The sequence below is a fragment of the Micromesistius poutassou genome (assembly GCF_964030765.1).
Source record: "Micromesistius poutassou genome assembly, chromosome: 20".
NCBI lineage: Eukaryota > Metazoa > Chordata > Actinopteri > Gadiformes > Gadidae > Micromesistius > Micromesistius poutassou.
Window position 1 is genome coordinate 2,360,759 of NC_140290.1, and position 21,038 is coordinate 2,381,796.

Genomic DNA, 21,038 nt, shown 5'->3' on the forward strand with positions numbered 1-21,038 from the left:
CCCCCCCCCCGCGCGCTTCATTTGGATTCCAGAGGGTCCGTTCTATGCCTGGTCTCTGTTGGTGGGCAGAACTTAACCCTCTCCACACCTGCAGCAGAGTTACAGTTAACACTCTGAACTCTCATATCTCCAGACTGCAGTGGGACCCCTTCAGGGTTCATTCAGGCCATGGGGGCCGGGCCAGACCACCCCCCCCACCGTGCCACACAGAGAGGGGCGCGTCTGAGGGAAATGTGTTGGATGTGGACTCTGGGGCTCTCAGAGTGAAGAGAGGAAGTCCTTCAGGGTGCCTCTCTTGCCCTCTGGCTTGTTGTCCCGGTTCAGGATGTTGGTGAGACCCTTGATCACCCACTTCTTAAACTTAGTGGGGCGATTGGAGGGGGAAGGCCTGTTCTTCGGGGTGCTGGAGGACCTGAACGATGGGGAGGGAGGGGGGGGAGGGTGGGAGGGAGGGAGGGAGGGAGAGAGTGGAAGGGAGGGAGGGGGTGGAAACATGAGATTTTTTTAGACGGTTTGCCGAAGATTTTAAAAATCGTAAATGATCTGACACGCGGGACCCGCCCACCCTCTTCCACCCCCATGACGTCTTTTATGCAGAAAAAAAACATGTGCATACTTTCCTCGCATGATCAAGATCAGAAGAGTGCTCATCTGCATATCACCGGTGTCTTCCACGCCGGTGATGACAGGACGGAGGGGGTGTGTGCAGTACATTATAAAAGTGAAGTGGAAATACGGACAGCAACGTGAAAGAACTCACCAGGGGCTTCGGCTGGGGAAGTTTCTGGGTGTATTGCAGGGAGTCTTGCCCGGCGTCTTGCTGGGCGTCTTGCTGGGCGTCTTGCTGGGCGTCTTCTCTTTGCCAAACGATTTGGGGGGGGTGCTGCTGTTGCCTCTGGAGCCGGCCTGCGGGGCCTGCGGGGCCTGCGGGGTTCCCCGGGTCTTCGAATAGGCGATCAAGAATTCCCGATTCACCCCGTTGTACCGGGTAGTCTTGTGGCACGTGTGGCACGTGGCCATCTGGAGAGACGAGAGGAGGAGGAGAGGAGGAGGAGAAGGCCATGAACACGGCGTGGATGACGCCGGGCCGAGGCGGCGCACGGCCTTACTGTAGACCAATGAGAGAGTAAACGCTGAACGGCAGCAGACCTATCGCTCCAAGGAACCCCGTCCCCCAAAAACCTCCAGTTTCCAACCACACCGCAGCACAGTCAGATGACGTTAGAATTAACCGAGTGCTGAGCATGCATTTTATCAGTCAGTAGCACAAACAGAACCCAGAGGGAGAGTGTGTGTGTGTGTGTGTGTGTGTGTGTGTGTGTGTGTGTGTGTGTGTGTGTGTCTCCGTCACTTGTATTATTATTATTATTATTATTCATGTAACCCAACTTGCAAGGCAGGCCTACGCTGAGCGCCCCCCCAAGCACCCGTCTGAAGGCGGCGGCGGCCGGCCGTGGAGCCGACACGCAGCGTGTGAACTAGCCCCCGGCGCTGGCGGCCACGGCCGGGTCGGCTGTAACGGGTGCCGGGTGACGCGGCCGCAACCGAAGGCTCTGCGTGCGCTAGCCTCCTCCTCAGCCTGCATCGCCCGGGGCTCCCCCCCGGTGACGAGCCCCCCCCCCCCCCCCCCCCCCCGGTGACGAGGCACCGTCTGGACGGAGGGTTGAAGGGAGCAGGCCAGTGATGAGTGATGCTTCCCAAAAGGCGCTGGCGCCAACGTGCCCCGAGAACAACGTTGGAGGTCACCGAGCCGGTGCGGTGTACCGAGCCGATCAGAGATCGATTGATGGTCCCATGCTGTCCGATGTATTCATGATGAGAATGGACTTTGGAACTAGGCCCGGGCGATACGGCTGAATGACGTATCACGATATAACTCGATCATATTGATCGATATCGATAACTATTGATCATTTTAATGACCTAAAAAGACTAGGAGTTACCACGCTGGATTTAAACACTTCTGTTTAACACTTAATACGACCTTCCACTGGTCTTCATCGATCAATACTCCAATGTCGACACAACAATGAAAAACACTCAAATATTGTCAATAAGTACGGAACCGTGTTTGAGTAACAAACCCAGCTGCTAGATTCGGTGGTCCAGTCTCTTATCGATACATACTGAACATGTTTTATATTGATATTGATCAAAAGTCTATCACGATACGATCATGTATTGTTTTATTGCCCGGGCCTATTTGGAACCTGGCGTTACTGTAGGCCACCTTTTACACTAAACTCTAAACCGTTCAACTTATTGTGCCCGTAGCATTTCAATAAGGGCGGCAGCAGCTCAGGAGGTAGAGCGGGCATACTGGTAACCGGAAGGTCGCTGGTTCGATCCCCGGCTCCTACTAGTTCGATCCCCGACTCCTACTAGAGTGTGGAGGTGTCCCTGAAGCAAGACGCCCTCACCCTGACTGCTCCCTGACCCCGCTGGCTGTCGCCCTGCGTGGTCGACTCCGCCGTCGGTGTGTGAATGTGTGCGTGAATGGTTGTTAAGTTGCTTTGGATAAAAGCGTCAGCAAAATCCCCTCAATGTAAATGTTAATGTAATGAGCTGCGGCCGGCTCTCCTCCATTCTGCCACAAACAAACAAAGTCTGACAAAAGCATCAAGTGGTCAGAAGGACGTGGGTGAGCAGTGTGGTGGTGAGCAGCTCCCCGGCCGCCAGCGGCTGCGTTCTAAACGCTGAGACGTAGGACGTAGAAGAACTCACCGAGACGAACGTCGCCATGCGGAGTCCTACGGGACGGTTACGGCGCAGCAGGAGTTGGGCTTCAATGCGAGTGCAAAGTGAGTGTTTACTGTGTGCTCCTGGCTCCACGGCGCGCTTTATATAGCACGAGCCCGCCCCCAGCGCATAGGAGGCGGAGCCCATCCACGGGCTGGCCAATCAGAGATCTGGAGGGATGACTCAATCTGTTGGAATGCCAGAATGCCAGCCCTCTATTACTGTCCTGTTGTCAATGGTCTCTCTTCCCGCTCACCCAAATAGCCAATAATACGCGCACACACACACTCACAACAACACACACACGCGTGTGCCTGCAATTAGTTTTTTCTTTTTGCAATTATTGAAAGATGAGGCTACGCATGGAGAATGTTCTGATGATCGCAGTGAGGCTCAATCTATTTGGTATAATAACATTTCCCGCACGCACGCACGCACACGCACACACACACACACACACACACACACACACACACACACACACACACACACACACACACACACACACACACACACACACACGAGAGAGAGAGAGGGGAGCCCATGAATGCCATAGAGTTAACATCTAGTATTTTTACGATGTGTGGGGACTAGATTAAGAAGAGCAAGCCGCTCTTCTGAATTCAACCACCGAGGGGACACCGCTGCACGGGCGGGACGGCCCGTTTAGCGACTTACAAGGCTCGTTATTAAGCTTAAGATCGGCTCGGACGCCGTTCCGAGTGCGAGGCGTAAAGAGAGAGCGGATCAAAAAGGGGCAATAAACACGCGGCCCGTCGTCTATCCACTTGCGATGTGTGGAGCACACTGAGCAGGGACGCCCAGCTACTCTCCCATACCCAAATATAGCCCGAAAAAACACAACATCACGCCCGTTCGTGCCCCGGCTGCCATTACCATGTGTACCTCATCCAGACGATAAAGAGACACGCCTCAAGTGGAAGCACTCATCAAATTCATGATCCCCCTCCTTGGCAGGAATAAATAACCGCTGCTCTTTTAAAACGCCCCCCCACACGAGCCTATTGCCACTACAATGCCTCGGTAAAGTGGAGGGCCGTAAAGATATGGGGATGACGAGTGTACAGCGGCCCCTTGAACGGTCGGCGACACTAAATAATGGGCCCGGCTCTGGTTAATGACGGCGGCCATAAAGCAGGAGGAGGCTGGAGGAACACTGGGGAATAATAATGATGGTGGTGGTGGTGGTGGTCGCCGTTTGCTGCTGCTGCTGCTGTTGTTGTCGAACCACCCTTGTAAATGTCTCCATTAGTCAGTGATTGTGTAACAGTGTTACGTGTGTCTCGATGTTTACAGTGACGCGCATCTTATTTCCCTGTCGCGTCTTTTTTTTTTTTTAAAACACGAAGCAGAGGACGGCAAAGAAGTGTGTGTGTGTGTGTGTGTGTGTGTGTGTGTGTGTGTGTGTGTGTGTGTGTGTGTGTGTGTGTGTGTGTGTGTGTGTGTGTGTGTGTGTCACATCCAGTCCATGTTTAATATGAAGTGCTGCAATGGTTGGAACATGATTCCTGAGCGTTGTTGCAGTATTACTGCGAGACGTCACGCTTTCAGCACTCGGGGTCACTTTGGTCAACGATTCCGGTCCGCCAATGAAATCCATCAGAGGATCTAGCAGCGGATTCCTGTGTACAGGCGGGGTGACGCCAGGCCGCCAACGCCTTCCGTCCTACAACCACCTTCAGAGACGCTGTTTCGGCATCACTGCTCTCCCCCCTCGACCTCCAGGAGGGCCAGACTCTAGGAAAGAGCTTTTCCTCCGTGACGACATGGGGTGGGGTGGGGGGGGGGGGGGGGTTAAATAGGCAAGGCTCGAGTGACAATCGATGTGCGAGAGTGAGCAAGCTTTGCATCCTTTTGTGCCCCCTGAAGGCGATACAAATCCGTTCCAGTCGATATAAAAAAAAGGAAAAACACGCCGGGGTCAAATTTGAAACGGCGTTTGGTCACGAGAAGCGGCGACATCGGGAGGCAGACGCGTCCTCCTTGGCGTCGCATATTTTCTAATCGATACTTAGCCCGCAGCATGCAGCATGCAGCATGCAGCATGTAGCGCATGGCACGAGTGGCGTGACGCGTTCTTCAGGCTGGCGTGTCGACTTTGGGGTGTTGTTGGGGTCTCTGGACCCGGACACACGGAGCGACAACGGGTCAGCGGTCGGCTCAACGGGAGAGGCGAGAGGCTTCTGATGGAGCTCAATGTTGTTGTACATTCCTGTATGACCCTTGAACCCAGAGCGGAACCTTCCGCTTGGGAAAAACGTAGGAAAGGACACATAATATTTAAAGGGTTGGTTTTGAAGTCAACAACGCTTCCTAATCCTTTTTTTTTTTCTTCTCCCCCCCCCCCCCCCCTCGCCGACAGTGCTTGGAATCCAGCCAGTGCATTTCCCCCTCCACCTCGGACTGAGCCCAGCCGACGACGACGTGCCGATGGCGTGTCTTCCCCCCTGCGGAACACGGGAGCCTTCCAGAGCCTCGCCGTTGGGTTCCTGGTGTTAACGAGGAGAGCGCCGGGAGACACGGGGAGACACGCCGTGCAGCCTTAACGGCCTCGTCCCCTCGAGTACCGGGGATCAGGACCCCCGCTGTAGGAGCCGCTGTCGCGCTCGGTGCCCGGTGATCTCAGCAGCTGCAAACCCCACAATTAGCTGCTGCTGCACAACAGCGAGGACGACGCTGGCTTTCAATAGATTTTATTATCATAATAAAACCAAAAAAAGGGGGTCATGGCCTCTCTGTCACGTTTGTCCCAATTTAAAAAGGTCCCGTGACGTCGCGCCACCAGGTGTGTGAGTGTGATCGGCCGTTACGATTTGCCGTTTTGGAAATCTGCCCCTTATGACATCACAAGTGGGCGTGTCCATCTAGATGCGTGTGACGGATAAGATGAGCGCAGCGTTCGCTACGGTCACACTGGGGGTAGGCAGCCGGTAGACTGATCTATCCCAGCACACGTCTAGGTGGACACACGCCCACCTGTGATGTCATAAGGGGCAGATTTCCAAAAGGGCTCGTAACGGCTGATCACGCCACACCTGGTGGCCCGACGTCACGGGGCCTTTAAGAAGTGGAATGGGTTCACCTCAGGCCACCGGAGTCCTGGTGTGGAGTACGTGGTTGGGATGTGGATATCATTCTGTCCTGAAGCACAGAGGGACGTCGGTCCAGGCGTTGGCCTTTTCTCCGGCCGTTATTTATTCTGACGCATGAGGCTCAGAGTTTTGCAAGGGTAGAACGTTTAACGTTGTTTGTTAAAAAGCATTAATTCTATAAAATGGTTTTATTTTTGTCAGTTGTCGACGCTCGTGATCATCGAGGGGAACATAAAATCGTTTGTTCCGAGTTTGTTGACATATTGGACATTCCACACGCATACATAAACACGCAGACAAACAAACACACATCAATGTCTATAGATTGCCAATTCCGCATCTATTATTAGCTCCTGCTTCACCAATAACCCTCTCCCTCCCTCTCATCCACACACTGGGTCAGCCGCGGTCGCTGTGACCTCCGCAGAAAGGCATCCATCCATCCAGCCCCGACCGTAGGGGATGAGACGAGCAAAACAAGTGTGGAGGTAACCTCACAAAGGCTGCATTGCTGCTCACACACAATCCCATGCAGTGTCAATATAATAATAATAATAATAAGATACTTAATACAACACAATCAAAAAGGGACAATATCGAACATGGAAGACGTGCGTTAGACCCTGAAGGACAGACAGCCACACAGCCAGACCCTACAGCTAGACAGACAGACAGCCACACAGCCAGACCCTACAGCAGGACAGACAGCCACACAGCCAGACCCTACAGCAGGACAAACAGCCACACAGCCACACCCTACAGCTAGACAGACAGCCGCCCAGCAGCAGCAGCACAGACAGCCACCCAGAAGGACAGGCCTGCTTTGAAGGCCTGTCATGTGGACAGCGGCAGCGGACAGATATTGACTCCTTGGTGAAGGGGGTGGGCCAGGCCAAGACCGCGCACAGACCTCGCTCTGCTCAACCTGAAATGGATATAATTACCGCCATCGCTTCGGCAGCACGGCCGCTTCACGTGGGAGGCCAGAGGACGGTTCTGCCAAGAGCATATCATCGCGTATTACAATCACAGCGACGGAGGAGCCAAAGCCCCTCGTCACAACACCGAGGTCGGCGTAAACCGTTTAGTCGGGGGCAGGAAATGAATAACTCCCCCCATTGTGGATGCCTTGAATAATTGCTGACGCGGGGCAGGTGTTGGCTCTTGTATTGGCAGGTGTATTGTCTCCGGGCTCGTACAGCCGCTGAGCATCCCTCGTCACCCGGTCGTCTAGTAACGGCCGAGTATCCGTAACAGGATGCCGACCTCCGTGACTGGTTCAGCCCAGGGTACGGCTTGGGGTTTGTGGGATGAAAAAAGCGTCCAGGAGGAATGAGGAGGAATGAGAACACCAGTACGCCGTTGAATCTCATTCCCAGCTTAGTTCAGGTTCAACACCTTGACCTCTGTGGAACCCAGGGTTATCAAACAGAACGCAGCGCGGAGGCCAGTGGCGAGTGGCGACCACCTCCAGTCACCACGTGGTTCTGCAGGGGCTTCATCGATTTGGTGTGGCTGCTTTGGGCACTTCAGGTTGGAAGTCTCCAAACCTTTGAAAAAACGTCCAGGAGGGAGCAATAACTATAGGTTCATGTCCCCGGGGAGATACACTGTGTAAGAATACCCACAGTGCCCTTTAGGAAATACTACATGCAGTATACTGGGTACTGCAGCTACGCAGGGGGGGGGGCAGGTTGGCAGGTTTAAGAACGGACAAAAGCTCACATAGGAGAGATCTGAATTAAGAGCTCTTCTTTTGACTATTGTAAGAGCCAATCCTCTATAGATAAAAAAAAAATGAAAAGAAATAAAATGAAGACGATTAGAAATGGCGTGACAGTTGGTGTGGACAGATTTAGAAATGGGAGCCGTATAAACAGAACGAGAGGTAAGCTCTGTGAATACTTGTGGTGAGGGGGGGGGGGGGGTGAGGTGAACTTTATTCATGTTTGGAAGACGCTGTGACTCCTAATAATATTACCCCATTGCCATAATCATACGACTCCTTATGATATTAATAATGGTGATGATAATAGAGTGGTTTGGCACACCGAGAGGAAAAGCTACACCACACCACACGACGCGGTCTGGTAAGAATACCTCCGGTGGAACCGCAGGGGAACGAGGACACCTGGCAGACATGTGTCAAGACAGAGGGTGTGGAAATAACGGAGCGGACACATCCAACATCAAAGACTGAGGGCTCTGAAAAAAAAAAAAAAAAACCTGTGTGTGCAGAAAAGGTCGGCGACGAGAAGAGCGCCGTTATTCATATTGAGTATCAACTATGGCGAGTCCGTGATTAACAGCCGTGGCCTCGTAACAAAGTCATTACCCCCCCCGGCGAGTAATGGCTTGAAAGAGCAGCCTGCCAACACCACTGACCGCAGCTGCATGTCAGTGCAGCAGGGCCCCCATCCCAATAGACACGTGGAGCTAGGGCTGGGCCATTAATCCAATTTTGATGCCGATTTCGCGTGAAACGATCACCAAAGTAATATAATCTAGTTGAAACGGTTTTTTTTTATATATATATATATATATATATATTAAAAAAAAATAATATATATATATATATATATATATATATATATATATATATATATTAAAAAAAAACGTTTAAACTAGATTAGAAGAAGGATAAGAAGAAAGATTTTTTTTTTAAATTATATATATATATATATATAATTTAAAAAAAAAATCTTTCTTTATAGAAATTGCACAACAGCTGGATTCATATCTGGACATTATTTTCTATTTGACCATTTTTGTGTATTTTTTTTTAAAGGGGAAATTTCAAAGTGTTTTTTTTTTTTTGGAGAGAAATTCTGAATAAATGCGAATAAATGTCTTCAAACTCAAAAATAATCGTTTGAATAATCGAGACTTCAATATTGACCAAAATAATCGTGATTATGATTTTTTTTTCCCCCCATAATCGAGCAGCCCTAAGTGAGCCACAGCCCCCAGGCCTCCTCCACGCCCCCCCCCCCCCCCCACAACCCAACCCAACCCACTGACCCCCTGGTCAACATGTGGCCCTGGGACTCGGCCCCTGGAGGCCTGCAGAACAGACAAACTCTGCAAGCTCATGCCGTATTTTCTCTGGCCCCCCCCTCCTCTCTGGTCCCGTTGAAACGGATTGCCAGCAGACCTGGCCCGGGTCAGACCAATCACAAACATCCATCCATTATGGGGGGGGGGGGGGGGGGGGGCGGGGGGCGGGTTCGATGCGATGACAGAGGGAGCGCCCTATTGGTTGGCTGCCGCTGTGTGATGTGTCAGACGCTCTGATTGGTCCTAGGTTCATCACGTTTCGTCCAGAGGCGTCTCGGTCGGCGCCTGACTAATAACTAAACCCCACTAATTTGGGGATTGGTCTGGCTTGGCCCACTGCAGGGACATACAGTCGTCTGTGTGGGAAAGGCCTTCCCCACACATGAGGGGAAAGGGTTAGGGCATTAAGTGACACCATCGGGGGGATAGGACTTGAGGGCCACAAGTAAGAGGAACAACAGTGAGTGACTACGGCCGCGTACGGCCTCGATTCAGGGGCCGCATCCTTCGAAGGGACGCATTTGAAGGCCGCTTGCGTCACAGCGGCGCTGTGCGGCGCTGGGACCATTTTAAATATGTAACTTCATTGTCAAAGTTCAATGACATTAACGCTAGCCATATAACGTTAAACTAATTAACGTTAAGACAACGTCCTCTCTTCCTCTTCACCCGCCGGCTCCGGCGGTGAATCTTCTCCCACTCCTCCAATAAAAGATAAAACGTAACAAATAAAATGGTGATTTCTGGCTCCATATTTCTCCTCCGCTGTCCGGTTTGAACCGCAGCTGTCAGGGTTGCTAGGCGACAGGAGCGGCGCGTGGTCACGCGAGGTAAAGGGCGTTACGCAACGGCTGGTTACGCAATCCGGAAATGCTCCGTAGGCCAGACTCATTCAGTCTCATTTAACAACGCTCGTTCGGCCTTTGGATTGGCCTTCGCGGTCCACAAAGGCCACACCTTCATAGACTGCGTCCTTCGAAGGATGCAGCCCATGTAGACATGCACATGTATCATAACAATAGCTCTGAGCGCAGGTTTATTACACCCTTTTCCCACCAAGTTAAGAGCGTACAGTACATGCAGTTTTTTTTTTTTTTTTTTTTTTAACACGGTAGAACCCACAAAAGATACACCATTGACTTCTTTCCCATTTCCAGTACACCAGTATGCCGTTGTTCTCATTCCCAGCTTTGTTCAGGTTCAACACCTTGACCCCTCTGGAACCCAGGGTTATCAAACAGAACGCAGCGCGGAGGCCAGTGAGTGGCGACCACCTCACCGCGTGTTTCTGCAGGGGGTGTAGAATGTTGGTGTATTTTAGTGTCTCTCTTTCTTCACAGTTCTTAAGTCTGTGAACAGGCCAGTGCCTCTCCTACTGGTACCAGGTCTTATTCACAACATTCCTCCAATCATTATGTCCCAACAAGGACGAACCAACCCGGTCGACTGGGGCACAGCCAGGGCCGTATACCTTATCAAGGGAGAGACTGCTTCTGTTCTGCTGTTATTGACATTTTCTTCTTATAAAACTCGCTCCAAACCTTCGGTTCGGCGAGAAGAGGGATCGACAGCCAAGGAGCACGTCAGGAGACTGCTCCTCACCTCCTACACTACAGAGTATTCAACCTAAGTCTGTATCTGGCTGTCTTAAATCCTGGAATAAACCATCCATTCCACCCTCCGATCCAACCGGTCAAGCTTCCTTGATTTACACTTCAAGAATTACTACTACAATTGGGAATATACACGACGCAGAGACGAATATGAACAGTTTAGAGATAAGCTGAAATCTAACAGGGGTTTCATCGCTTTGGTGTGGCTGCTTCGGGAACTTCAGGTTGGAAGTCTCCAAACCTTTCAGAAGACCGCTGCCGTTCTCACTTGTTGCTAGATGCTTTTCTCTCGTCACACAATCACAGATTATGTCGACCTTCGAACGAGCAATTCATTTCGGAAGAGTAGGTTGTTACACACCCATTCAGAAGTTAGGGGGTCACCCGGACAATTTCATGTTTTCCATGAAAACTCTCTTTAATTATAACAGTTTACAGCTGTGCTAACATAATTCCACAAGGGGGTTTCTAATCGTCAATTAGCCTTTTAACACGATGAGCTCAACAATGTACCGTTACAACACAGGAGTGACGGTGGCTGAAATGGGCCTCTGTACACCTATGTAGATATTCCATTAAAAAAATCAGTCGTTTCCAGCTAGAATAGTCATTTACCACGTGAACGTGTCCTAATGTCTAGACCAGGGGTTTTCAAACTTTGTGTGGACCACTTTTTATAATCAAGAATTTTCGCGGACCACCTTATAATACACATACTCACACACATAATAAAATACTACACACAGTCCTACCTGAATTACCCGCACCTCTTAATAGGCATATATTAGCACTAACAGTAACATCAGTACAACAGGCTTGTTAAAAGAACGTTTACTGCACACAACGGCTGTCACATATTTAATGTATTTATTTAAAGCGCCCGAGGGCGTAATCAGGTTCATTTGAACACCAGGCTTATATCCATGTCCATAGCAATGATAATGGGAGTATTAAATATGTACAGTAATCACAAACGAACTGAACTCAACTGGATAAAGTCAAATATCAAATCTTCTCAAAGTCCTCAACGAACAGGCTGGGAGTTTGTCCCTTTCAGAAACATTTCAGACTGGTGGTCCAAAGACCACAGTTTGAAAATCACTGGTCTAGACTGTATTTCTGATTCATTGAATGTTATCTTCATTGAAAAAAAAAAACGGTATGTGGTTTAGTAATGCACGCTCTGCTGTACACGTTTCCAAACAGAGTACACTACCATATATATATTATATATATATGGTCTGTCTGTCTGTCTGGAGTACACTGCGACAGACAGACCATATATATATTATATATATATGGTCTGTCTGTCTGTCGCAGTGACAGACAGACAGACAGACCATATATATATTATATATATATGGTCTGTCTGTCTGTCGCAGTGACAGACAGACAGACAGACAGACCATATATATATTATATATATATGGTCTGTCTGTCTGTCGCAGTGTACTCCAGTGTACTCCAGACAGACAGACAGACCATATATATATTATATATATATGGTCTGTCTGTCTGTCGCAGTGTACTCCAGTGTACTCCAGACAGACAGACAGACCATATATATATTATATATATATGGTCTGTCTGTCTGTCGCAGTGTACTCCAGTGTACTCCAGACAGACAGACAGATATATATATATATATATATGGTCTGTCTGTCTGTCTGTCTGTCTGTCGCAGTGTATAGGTTCGCTATTTGGGGATATTGAGCAATATCCCATAATTGAGATCTCAAACTCGGGATATTGTTTTCATCGCAAAATGTCACGCGTGACGGTCGTCTCGTCTCACTAATAAAAACAAATAAACCGCTAATAAAAAACTCATAAATCCCGGCAAAAAGTGTTACCTTGTTTAGTGTTCATGTGTAGTGTATACACTAAAACAATTATTCAATTGAATAATTGTTAACTAATCGCTATGAAGCCATCGCTACGAGGCTGTTCAAAGTGTAACCGACGTGACTCAATTAGTGAACTTCCTCCAGCATCTGCTATCGAGACACGGAGGGCCGGGCGGACCCTCAGCCGCGTGAGGGGACTAGTTCACTCCCAACAGCTGTGATCCAGATTCAATATTTGCTACTCTGAAGAAAACAGTACTACAACAACCCCTGGTGATCCACGGGCGAGGCCCTGATCGCAATAAATAAAAGACGTGTTCATTTGAAATCGTTTTACATTTGCGATGATGATCATATTGTCTTTTTTTTTTTGTAGACTGCAGATGGTTCATAACGACAATACCCGCTCGTTTCTCTAATCATATGGAATTAAGACTAACACGACGATGAGATGACAACATATGGGAACAGAATTACTATACGAGAACGTGTGATTTCATTATTTTTTTTGTCATTATTGTATAATTTCCTCTCAAATGTAGGCTGGTGTAAAAATATTCAGAAATGTTGTACCGCATCCTTCTTCTGTACAGGAGATACGGGTTGGCTCCTGCGTCTTACTAGCCTGTGGCCCACTACAGAATCTGACCTTCAGTGTTGCAGCTAGGAAGAGCGCGCGCGCGCGCACACACACACACACACACACACACACACACACACACACACACACACACACACACACACACACACACACACACACACACACACACACACACACACACACACACACACACACACACACACACACACACACACAAAAGAGAATCCTGTTGCTGCAGGCGAGCCTCCCTGCTTTAGTTCCCATCGCGCTACCGAGCTTCAAAGCTTCTGCTCCTCAAGGCAGCCTCTCCCCGGCTCCGCCACGTATTCCTTTTCAACGCCGCCGTCTCCATCTTCACCTGCTCGCTGCCTCTCCGTGTCCCCGGAGGCCACGTTGCCCTCAGAGGCTGTGAATGCGTGGCGGGCGGGCGGGGGGGGGGGGGGGGGGGGGGCGGAGAACGCCTGCATACTAACCGAGGTGAAGCCTTGAGTTTTAATGAGGCTGTGGGACTTCAACGGGAGGAATCCACCCAGAGAGAGAGGCTCCACAATGGCTCCTCACCTTCCGTGCCTCAATCAATTCCTCCAGAACCCAGAGCCTTTCCCTCCTTGTCAGTGTTGTGGATGGAAAGCCGACCATCTCACCACCAGTGCCATCCATCCACTGGCCAAATGACACATGACGCTTAATGGGATCACTGGTGGGATGTGAGGTGACACCATGGCTTTGTTGTGACGAGGTAATGGGACGTCACATCTACCTCCTCAGACGCGTACCCCTTCACAAGGATCCAACGGGACCTAACGCTTAAGACCTCGCTGCCCCCCCCCGATCCAAACATTGGACCACTTCATACAACACAGCAGGCGCGTAGCCACATAAGGGCCCTTAACGAGGGCTCTTAACGAGTGCCACTTTGATTGACAGCTGCCCCCCCCCCCCTTCCCCTTCCCCTACAAGTGCCCGGCATTAACTTGAAATTCAAGGAACGAAAAAATACCCCATATTATAATGTCTTTGTGTGAGATCAATTTAGTTTCAATATCGAGTATCATTGCTCCAAATATTTACAGAAACGCTCTTTTTGTTCATTTTTCAATATTCTGCGCTTCATTTTGATTGGGTAAAGCTGTGTAGGCGGCGGCGGCGGTGGCAGTGTGCGTCCGAACGCTGCGTCTACAATCGCTGGAACTCCCAGCGATTCTTTTAGGCTACAAATATGTCAAAACAAACGTCGTCGTCGTCGTCTGCGTCGTTTTTGCCCCCGTTTTTATCGGCAGGCGAGCGGTTCCCCCCCCTCGACTCGCGCTTAGCCCAGCACCAGCGATTTCTGCAACTAGAAGTAGGACTGAATGAAAAATGATAAATAAACACACTGGAGCTGTTATGATATTTTAGTCCAGGAAAAGCCGCCGAGACAGGATCGCTTTTAACTCACTTTATTTGGTTAAGGTTATTGGTCTATTGTCTATCGTCTATGAAACAAAAGGAGAGGGATCGTATATAACACGCGCGGAGCGTCTCTAAGCTTTACATCTAATCGATACGCCGCCCAAGAGATTCTGATTCTGAAATGGCGGAGTCCGAGTTAAATAGGCAGGTAGAGGTGGGCGTGTTCTGTGGCTTTAAAAGCGCGCCCCCTTACGCAAGTGTTACAGCTTATGTTATGTTTACTAACTAATGTTATGTTATGTTTTGTATGTTGTTATGTTAGTTATGTTTGCTAACTAACTAAAATCTTCCTGTGTCTCTTAGAGAGGGAGGGAGAGAAATATAGAGAGGGGAAGAGAGTGGATGTGAACACACACTGATCTGGATGGATGGCACCAGGCCCAATGCCCTGTTGAAGACACACTGTGCTGATGCTATTTAAGTTTTTATGTTTGGGGCTGCTGCACTGTGTGCGTGTTTGTTTGCTGGACTTTTTGTTTGCTGATGTTCCAGCGGAATTTTAATAAATTAATGGTAGGTTTTGGACAAATTTTGTTTCAAGAGAGCATTATTGTGTGACTCCTAACACAGGGTATTTTCAACTACTACTAATAATTATAGTAATGATAATTAAAGCAAAATGTGCACATAAAAACGGCGAATTAAAAAAATGTAACGATATCTCGGCCCTTGGCGTGGCATGCTTGACCAAATTTTGCCCTCTGGCAAAACTAATTGGGGAACCCTGCACTAGAAGAAAGACTGAATGAAAAACGATAAATAAACACACTGGAGCCGACGAGGGAACCAACGAAGAAAGCCCTGCGGCGGCGGCGGCGGCGGCGGCGGCGGCGGCGGCGGCGGTCTCACCAGTGCGGAGGAGGCTGCGCGGTAGCGGCGCAGCAGCTCGCGCTGGGCCAGGCTGAGGCGTTTCCCCCGGGCCTCCCGCCGCAGGACGCTGTGCTCCCGCGCCGCCGCGCGCCGCTTGGCCTGCAGCCGCACGCGGTGGTTGCCCGGCAGGAGCAGCTGACGGCAGTACGGGCACACGGACCGCCCCGGGGACGACAACGCCGCCGCAACGCCGCCATGCTTCCCCCGGGCTGGGAGGGGAGGGAGGAGGAGAGGGAGGAGAGGAGGGGAGGAGAGGAGGAGAGGAGGGGAGGAGAGGGAGGAGAGGAGGCCAGAGGGGAGGAGAGGGAGGAGAGGAGGCCAGAGGGGAGAAGGCCAGAGGGGAGAAGGCCAGAGGGGAGAAGGCCAGAGGAGAGAAGGCCAGAGGGGAGGAGGCAAGGTCAGAAGAAGAAGAAGAGGGCTGGAGGTTAATCAGGGCGCGTGATAGGCTGTGGCGTTCCATCCCTCACTTAGGGTTACTACTGATAAAATGGTAAATGGTCCTCATTTATATAGCGCTGACATTCACCCGTTCATGCACACATTCACACACCGACGGGCGGAGTCGACCGCGCAGGGCGACAGCCAGCGGGGTCAGGAGCGCTCAGGGTGAGGGCGTCTCGCTCAGGGGACACCATGACACTCAGCTCAGGAGCTAGGAGGAGGAGGAGCCGGGGATCGAACCTTGAGCAACCTTGCAGTTACCAGCCAACCCGCTCTACCTCCTGAGCTAATGCCGCCCCCGGAAGAGTAGGGTAGGGTAGGGAAAGTGTTTGACAGCAATTCTAGGAAATGGATGACACCCCATATGCCCGGCAAATGTGCATGTAAGGTTTTAGAAGAATATGAGAGTTTCCATAGCATGGTGCTATCGCTCATCCGCTACAAGCGCTACAGGGGGAACGTAAAGGACATGTCACCATGGGCTTCTCTGCCATCCACCTTTGAGTCTACTCCAGTGGTGCCTTGCAGCGTATGCTCTGTGTGTGTGTGTGTGTGTGTGCGTGTGTGTCTACAGGGAGTCCACACTGGGCAGCTGGCTCACTGTTGAGCAGGGCTTTTGATCAGCTGTGCAAAATACATTGCGTTCCGAGTGTTCATCACCGTTTGAACCGCACTTCAAATTAAACTGGAGGCAAATGAAGGGGAGAGATCTGATCTAATCTGTTGACTCACCAGCGCCGCCGTCACTCTGGTTCTCCTCCACTGCCATAGCCTCTCGTCTAAGAGGAGAAACATGAGGAGAGATATGAATCATCATGAACCATGCATATGCCATGATGAGAAAAAATGACAAAATCATTGAGGCTGTGAAGCATTGTCCTAATAGATTGATTGAGTGATTGGACTTTAATAATCCCCAAGGGGGAAATTATTTTGCCACAGACAACATACAACAACAGGACAGTAAACACAGCACACAGTAAAATACTCATAGTAAAATACTTCAGTATTTTAAACAATTTCTAAACACGGATGAGCTGAATGTAAGGATACATTTTTCTATAACATATATACAGAATACACACGCCTATAAATAGGCGATCACAGCGTAGCAACACTTCTCTGGAAAACCTTTTGGTCATCGAGCGCCTCGTCGATTCGGGCATGATGGAAAACTTCCGACCTGGAAAAGCAGACCGGCTATTCTATCCCTCTGGAGGCTGTGGGGCAACCTTCCAGTCCTTTCTGTCAGCCTCCACCCCCGGCCAGCCGGCCCCCACCACGCCGGCCCCCACCAGGCCTCTGTCTGCTAGACTGCCTTTTAATTCGGATGCTAAGCAATTGGATGGAAGCGCAAATTTTTAACTGAGCCCATGCTAAATACCCGCTAAAGATAGCATGGTGGGTGGGTGGGTGGGGGGGGTGGGGGGGTGATGTGGTGGGGGCTGGGGGGCTATGATGCCATCAGACTGCACGTGCTCAGTGTGGGAACGGATGCTCGTTAGGAGAGGTGATCAACAGCAGCAGCGCCCGAATAGCCTCCACTCGCCCTGACAACAGCGGCCACACCCCCTCTCCCTCTCTCATCCAATGGGGGTGTGCGCGTGTGTGTGTGTGTGTGTGTGTGTGTGTGTGTGTGTGTGTGTGTGTGTGTGTGTGTGTGTGTGTGTGTGTGTGTGTGTGTGTGTGTGTGTGTTAGAGCATGGAAACCCGACGGGTTCGGAAACAAATATTTTGAAATGATGCTGGAGTGGGCGTTGCTTTTGTGTTAATGTGTTAATGTTACTCCGCTGTGGGGACACTCGTGTTCAGTTCAATGTCACAGGCGACTACCTGTCCCACAGAACCCCAGAACCTCTGGTGTAATTTTGTGGAATTGTTCGTCATCGTGGCCTTTTCTGTGGGCCTAATTTGAATTTAAATTGGTCACGATTCCGCGCAACAAGCGCGCGCGTTTAACAGCGGGCGCTCTTGTGCGCAGCGCTTGTTAACGCGCAGCGCTTGTTAACAAACCAACTCGTCTGTTGACATTCGATGCGATGTCGCGCTCGGGTCGGGTTCGGTTACTTCTCCGTCGGGCTCGGGCTGGAAAAAATGTGTCCCGTTGCGCGCTCTAGCATGGGACGCATGGCGGCGTCGGGGATTATGTGTAACTCCTGGTCTGCCGTGAATGAAACCCACACAGCGTGCGAGTCGCCCTGTTCCTCCGCCCCCCCCCCCCCCCCCGCCGCCCCCGGTCTAGTGAAAGCCGGCCGGCCCGGAGTAGCGGACCGGAGCGAGCAGCGCCACCCGACACCGGCGACGAGACGGAGCCCCGACGCACGACGGCTCCCTCTGACACACACGTCTGACACACACACTGAAACACGTCTGTTGAATAATACAGAGAGACAAAGAGACCTGGACAAAGAGACTGAATGGGATCCGGTTGGTAATTGATTTTGAGAATATATTAGAATTAGGATCTATTAGGCCCGGGCAATAAAACGATAAATGATCGTATCGTGATAGACTTTTGATCAGTATCAATATAAAACATGTTCAATATGTATACATGTTCAATATGTAAATATATGAAGTGTTTAAATCCAGCGTGGTAACTCCTAGTCTTTTTAGGTCATTCAAATTATGAATAGTTATCGATATCGATCAACATGATCGAGTTATATCGTGATATGTCTTTCAGCCATATCGCCCAGGCCTACGATCTATCCAGATCTATCCAGTTCCCCTCTTCATTACTCCAGTAACCAATCAGCAGCCAGCTGCTCCTCCTCCTCACCCCCCCCCCCCCCTTCGTACAACCAGAAACTAAAAAAATATTGTTTGAACAGCACAGGCCTCCAATCAGATTTTTAATACCTGCCGCATCGCTCCTTTCAAGTGCATACGCAACAGTGAGCCCACGGAGCCCTGGACAGCAGATGGTATCGACAGGGCCCATGGAGGTGGAGCGGGAGAGGCATGTCGGTGATGAGACAGAGCGGCTAGCAACATTTCAAAACACATTTAACTGATAATTATCTGATTAATTACCACGAGGGACAAACACAGGCCTTTGATACTGCTGGAACACGTTCTGGTTTAGTCAGCCCATATACACCCGCTTGTGGAACCTTTTATGTAGGGGGGGGGGGTTCATGTTTACGATGAAAGAGAGGACATACTAGATTGTGGTCTCTAAAAGTGGAAGGTTTCTGGTAGTAGACAGCTGGTCAATGTGACAGGAGAAGCGTCACTCTGGGAGCTGGAGGGGAGGGGAGAGGAGGGGAGGGGAGAGGAGGGGAGAGAAGAGGAGAGGAAGGGTCGCGGAAGAGAGCACTCATGGCCTGACAGGTGTGCAGGGAGATGAGGCGGAGCGGTTGGCATGAAAAGAATGAATGGAACGGATGGATGTATTCATTGAATAATACAGTATCTCATGACGAAGCGCGCCGCTTTCAGTCACAGAGGTCAAGACGGCCTGTCAGGGGTCAAATAGCTCTGGTAATTGGACTTGCGGGGAAATATGTTTGTACCGCGTGACTCACGGCCAAAATACCTCACACAAACACAGGGCTTGAAACGCACACTGCTCAAATTCACACATGTCCCCCCGAGAACGAGGACGTAAACAAACACATCCCTTGCTGAACTTAGACGCAACCAGGGCTGCAACTAACTGTTTCAATCGTTAACCTAATCTATTTGATCAGATAATATATTAATTTAGTGGATCAATCAGTGTCACGTATCAATTAAAAATGGCTGGAAGTTGCAGGATGATTGATATGTCTGTCCGATATGTCTGACAAGTAGGACAAAAGTCGAAAGAAAAATATAACAAAAAAGCAACAGATTTCTCTAGCTATGAATAAACTAAATATCAGCATAGCCATCCTCATTTGGATTGACCACATCCTCATGCCATGCTGTGGAGACACGAAATTGGGACGTAATCACGTAAATGCTGCCATACAAGGTTTAAACGTTTGTATTTGTGTTGCATTGTTACTAAATCTGCTGATTGAATGATGTGTATGATCATGATCATGTGTATGCTGTAAATAATTTAAAAACATGTCACATAATCAGAGATGTATAGTAACAAAGTAGAACTACTTCACTACTGTACTTAAGTACTAAAATGCTGTATCTGTACTTTACTGGAGTATAATTTTTTTCTTCTACTTCCACTTTTACTTCACTACATATTTTTGACGAGTTTAATACTTTTACTCCAATACATTTTTCATGTGAATTTCATCTGAATCAATGCTCGTTACAATTATAAAAATGTTATCCCATTGATTTCTGTTAGAAGACTCATTGCTCGTTGGCTGGAAATGGAAAGGGGGGCTGTTTACGTTTGGTTGTAGTCTTTTCGTTCGGTTCTCCGTCTCAACAGTAGGGCTAGAACCGAACGAAAAGACTACAACCAAACGTAAACAGCCCCCCTTTCCATTTCCGGCCAACGAGCAACGAGTCTTCCAACAGAAATCAATGGGATTTACAAAATGCGATAAAATAGCAATCAAACACGACAGAAACTGTATTTCGCTATGATACTTGATTTGGAACATCAACCACTAACCACTCGGTGATTTGCACATTTCTGAAAACAAATGTTTAGGGTTGTTTTAAGGACACGTCGCCAGCCATTCTGAAGCAGGCAGGGGCGATTCTAAATTAGCCAAATACCCGAGACAGGACCAATAGTCAAAATGTCGGTGTCAACCACTCTATATAATACCGGAATACCGGAATTGTCCTTTAACTTACCCATGTTTGTCACTTAGCCGTTTTCTTGGAATACCCCTCTGACCATTGAGATGTTTTAGTTGTTTGTCTTTACATAAACACTTGTATGTGGCCTTTGACAGCTTTAAGACAGCTCTGTATGTATTCCTGGCCTTGTACTGCTGCTGCAGCCAAAGGAACTGTGTGTCCTTCAGTTTAAATATTTGAGATAATATAAACAATATGATATTCAAACTTTTGACTGCTTTCTTTAATATAAACATAACACAATACTTTTACTTTCAGTACTTGAGTAGTACATTTTAAAATAAACTACTTGCACTACTTAAGTACAAAACATTTTGAATACTTTAGTACTTAAGTGGGGTGTTTAAAGAACACTTCTACTTCTACTCAAGTCACTTTTTTGATACAGTACTTGTACTTTCACTTAAGTATGGTGTATGGGTCTCTAGTACTTAATACATCTCTGATCTCTGCACATAATAAACCCCGACCTGATCCCGAGGACAGAGGAGTAAAACGCAGTGAAGTCATCGCGCGGACGGTCAGGCACCTCCATCTA

The 21,038-nt window shown here is 49.3% G+C and overlaps 1 protein-coding gene across 2 annotated transcripts in view; it reads right to left on the reverse strand.

The window, feature by feature from the left end:
* rmp24 (ribonuclease MRP subunit p24) overlaps positions 1-16,506 on the reverse strand; it is a 17,302-nt gene extending 796 nt beyond the window's left edge. The window contains exons 1-4 of one of the 2 annotated variants that reach the window (XM_084484682.1): positions 16,466-16,506; positions 15,272-15,501; positions 761-1,020; positions 1-412 (exon numbers count right to left, since the gene is read on the reverse strand). The exon at positions 1-412 is cut by the window's left edge and continues 796 nt beyond it. In XM_084484682.1, coding sequence (XP_084340808.1) covers positions 259-412; positions 761-1,020; positions 15,272-15,501; positions 16,466-16,502 — 681 coding nt within the window. In that variant the 5' untranslated portion in view covers positions 16,503-16,506 and the 3' untranslated portion in view covers positions 1-258. Of the gene's footprint in view, positions 413-760; positions 1,021-2,724; positions 3,064-15,271; positions 15,502-16,465 lie in introns of those variants that run through there. The other variant, XM_084484683.1, reaches the window with a different exon arrangement.
* Between the last annotated feature and the right edge of the window lie 4,532 nt (positions 16,507-21,038).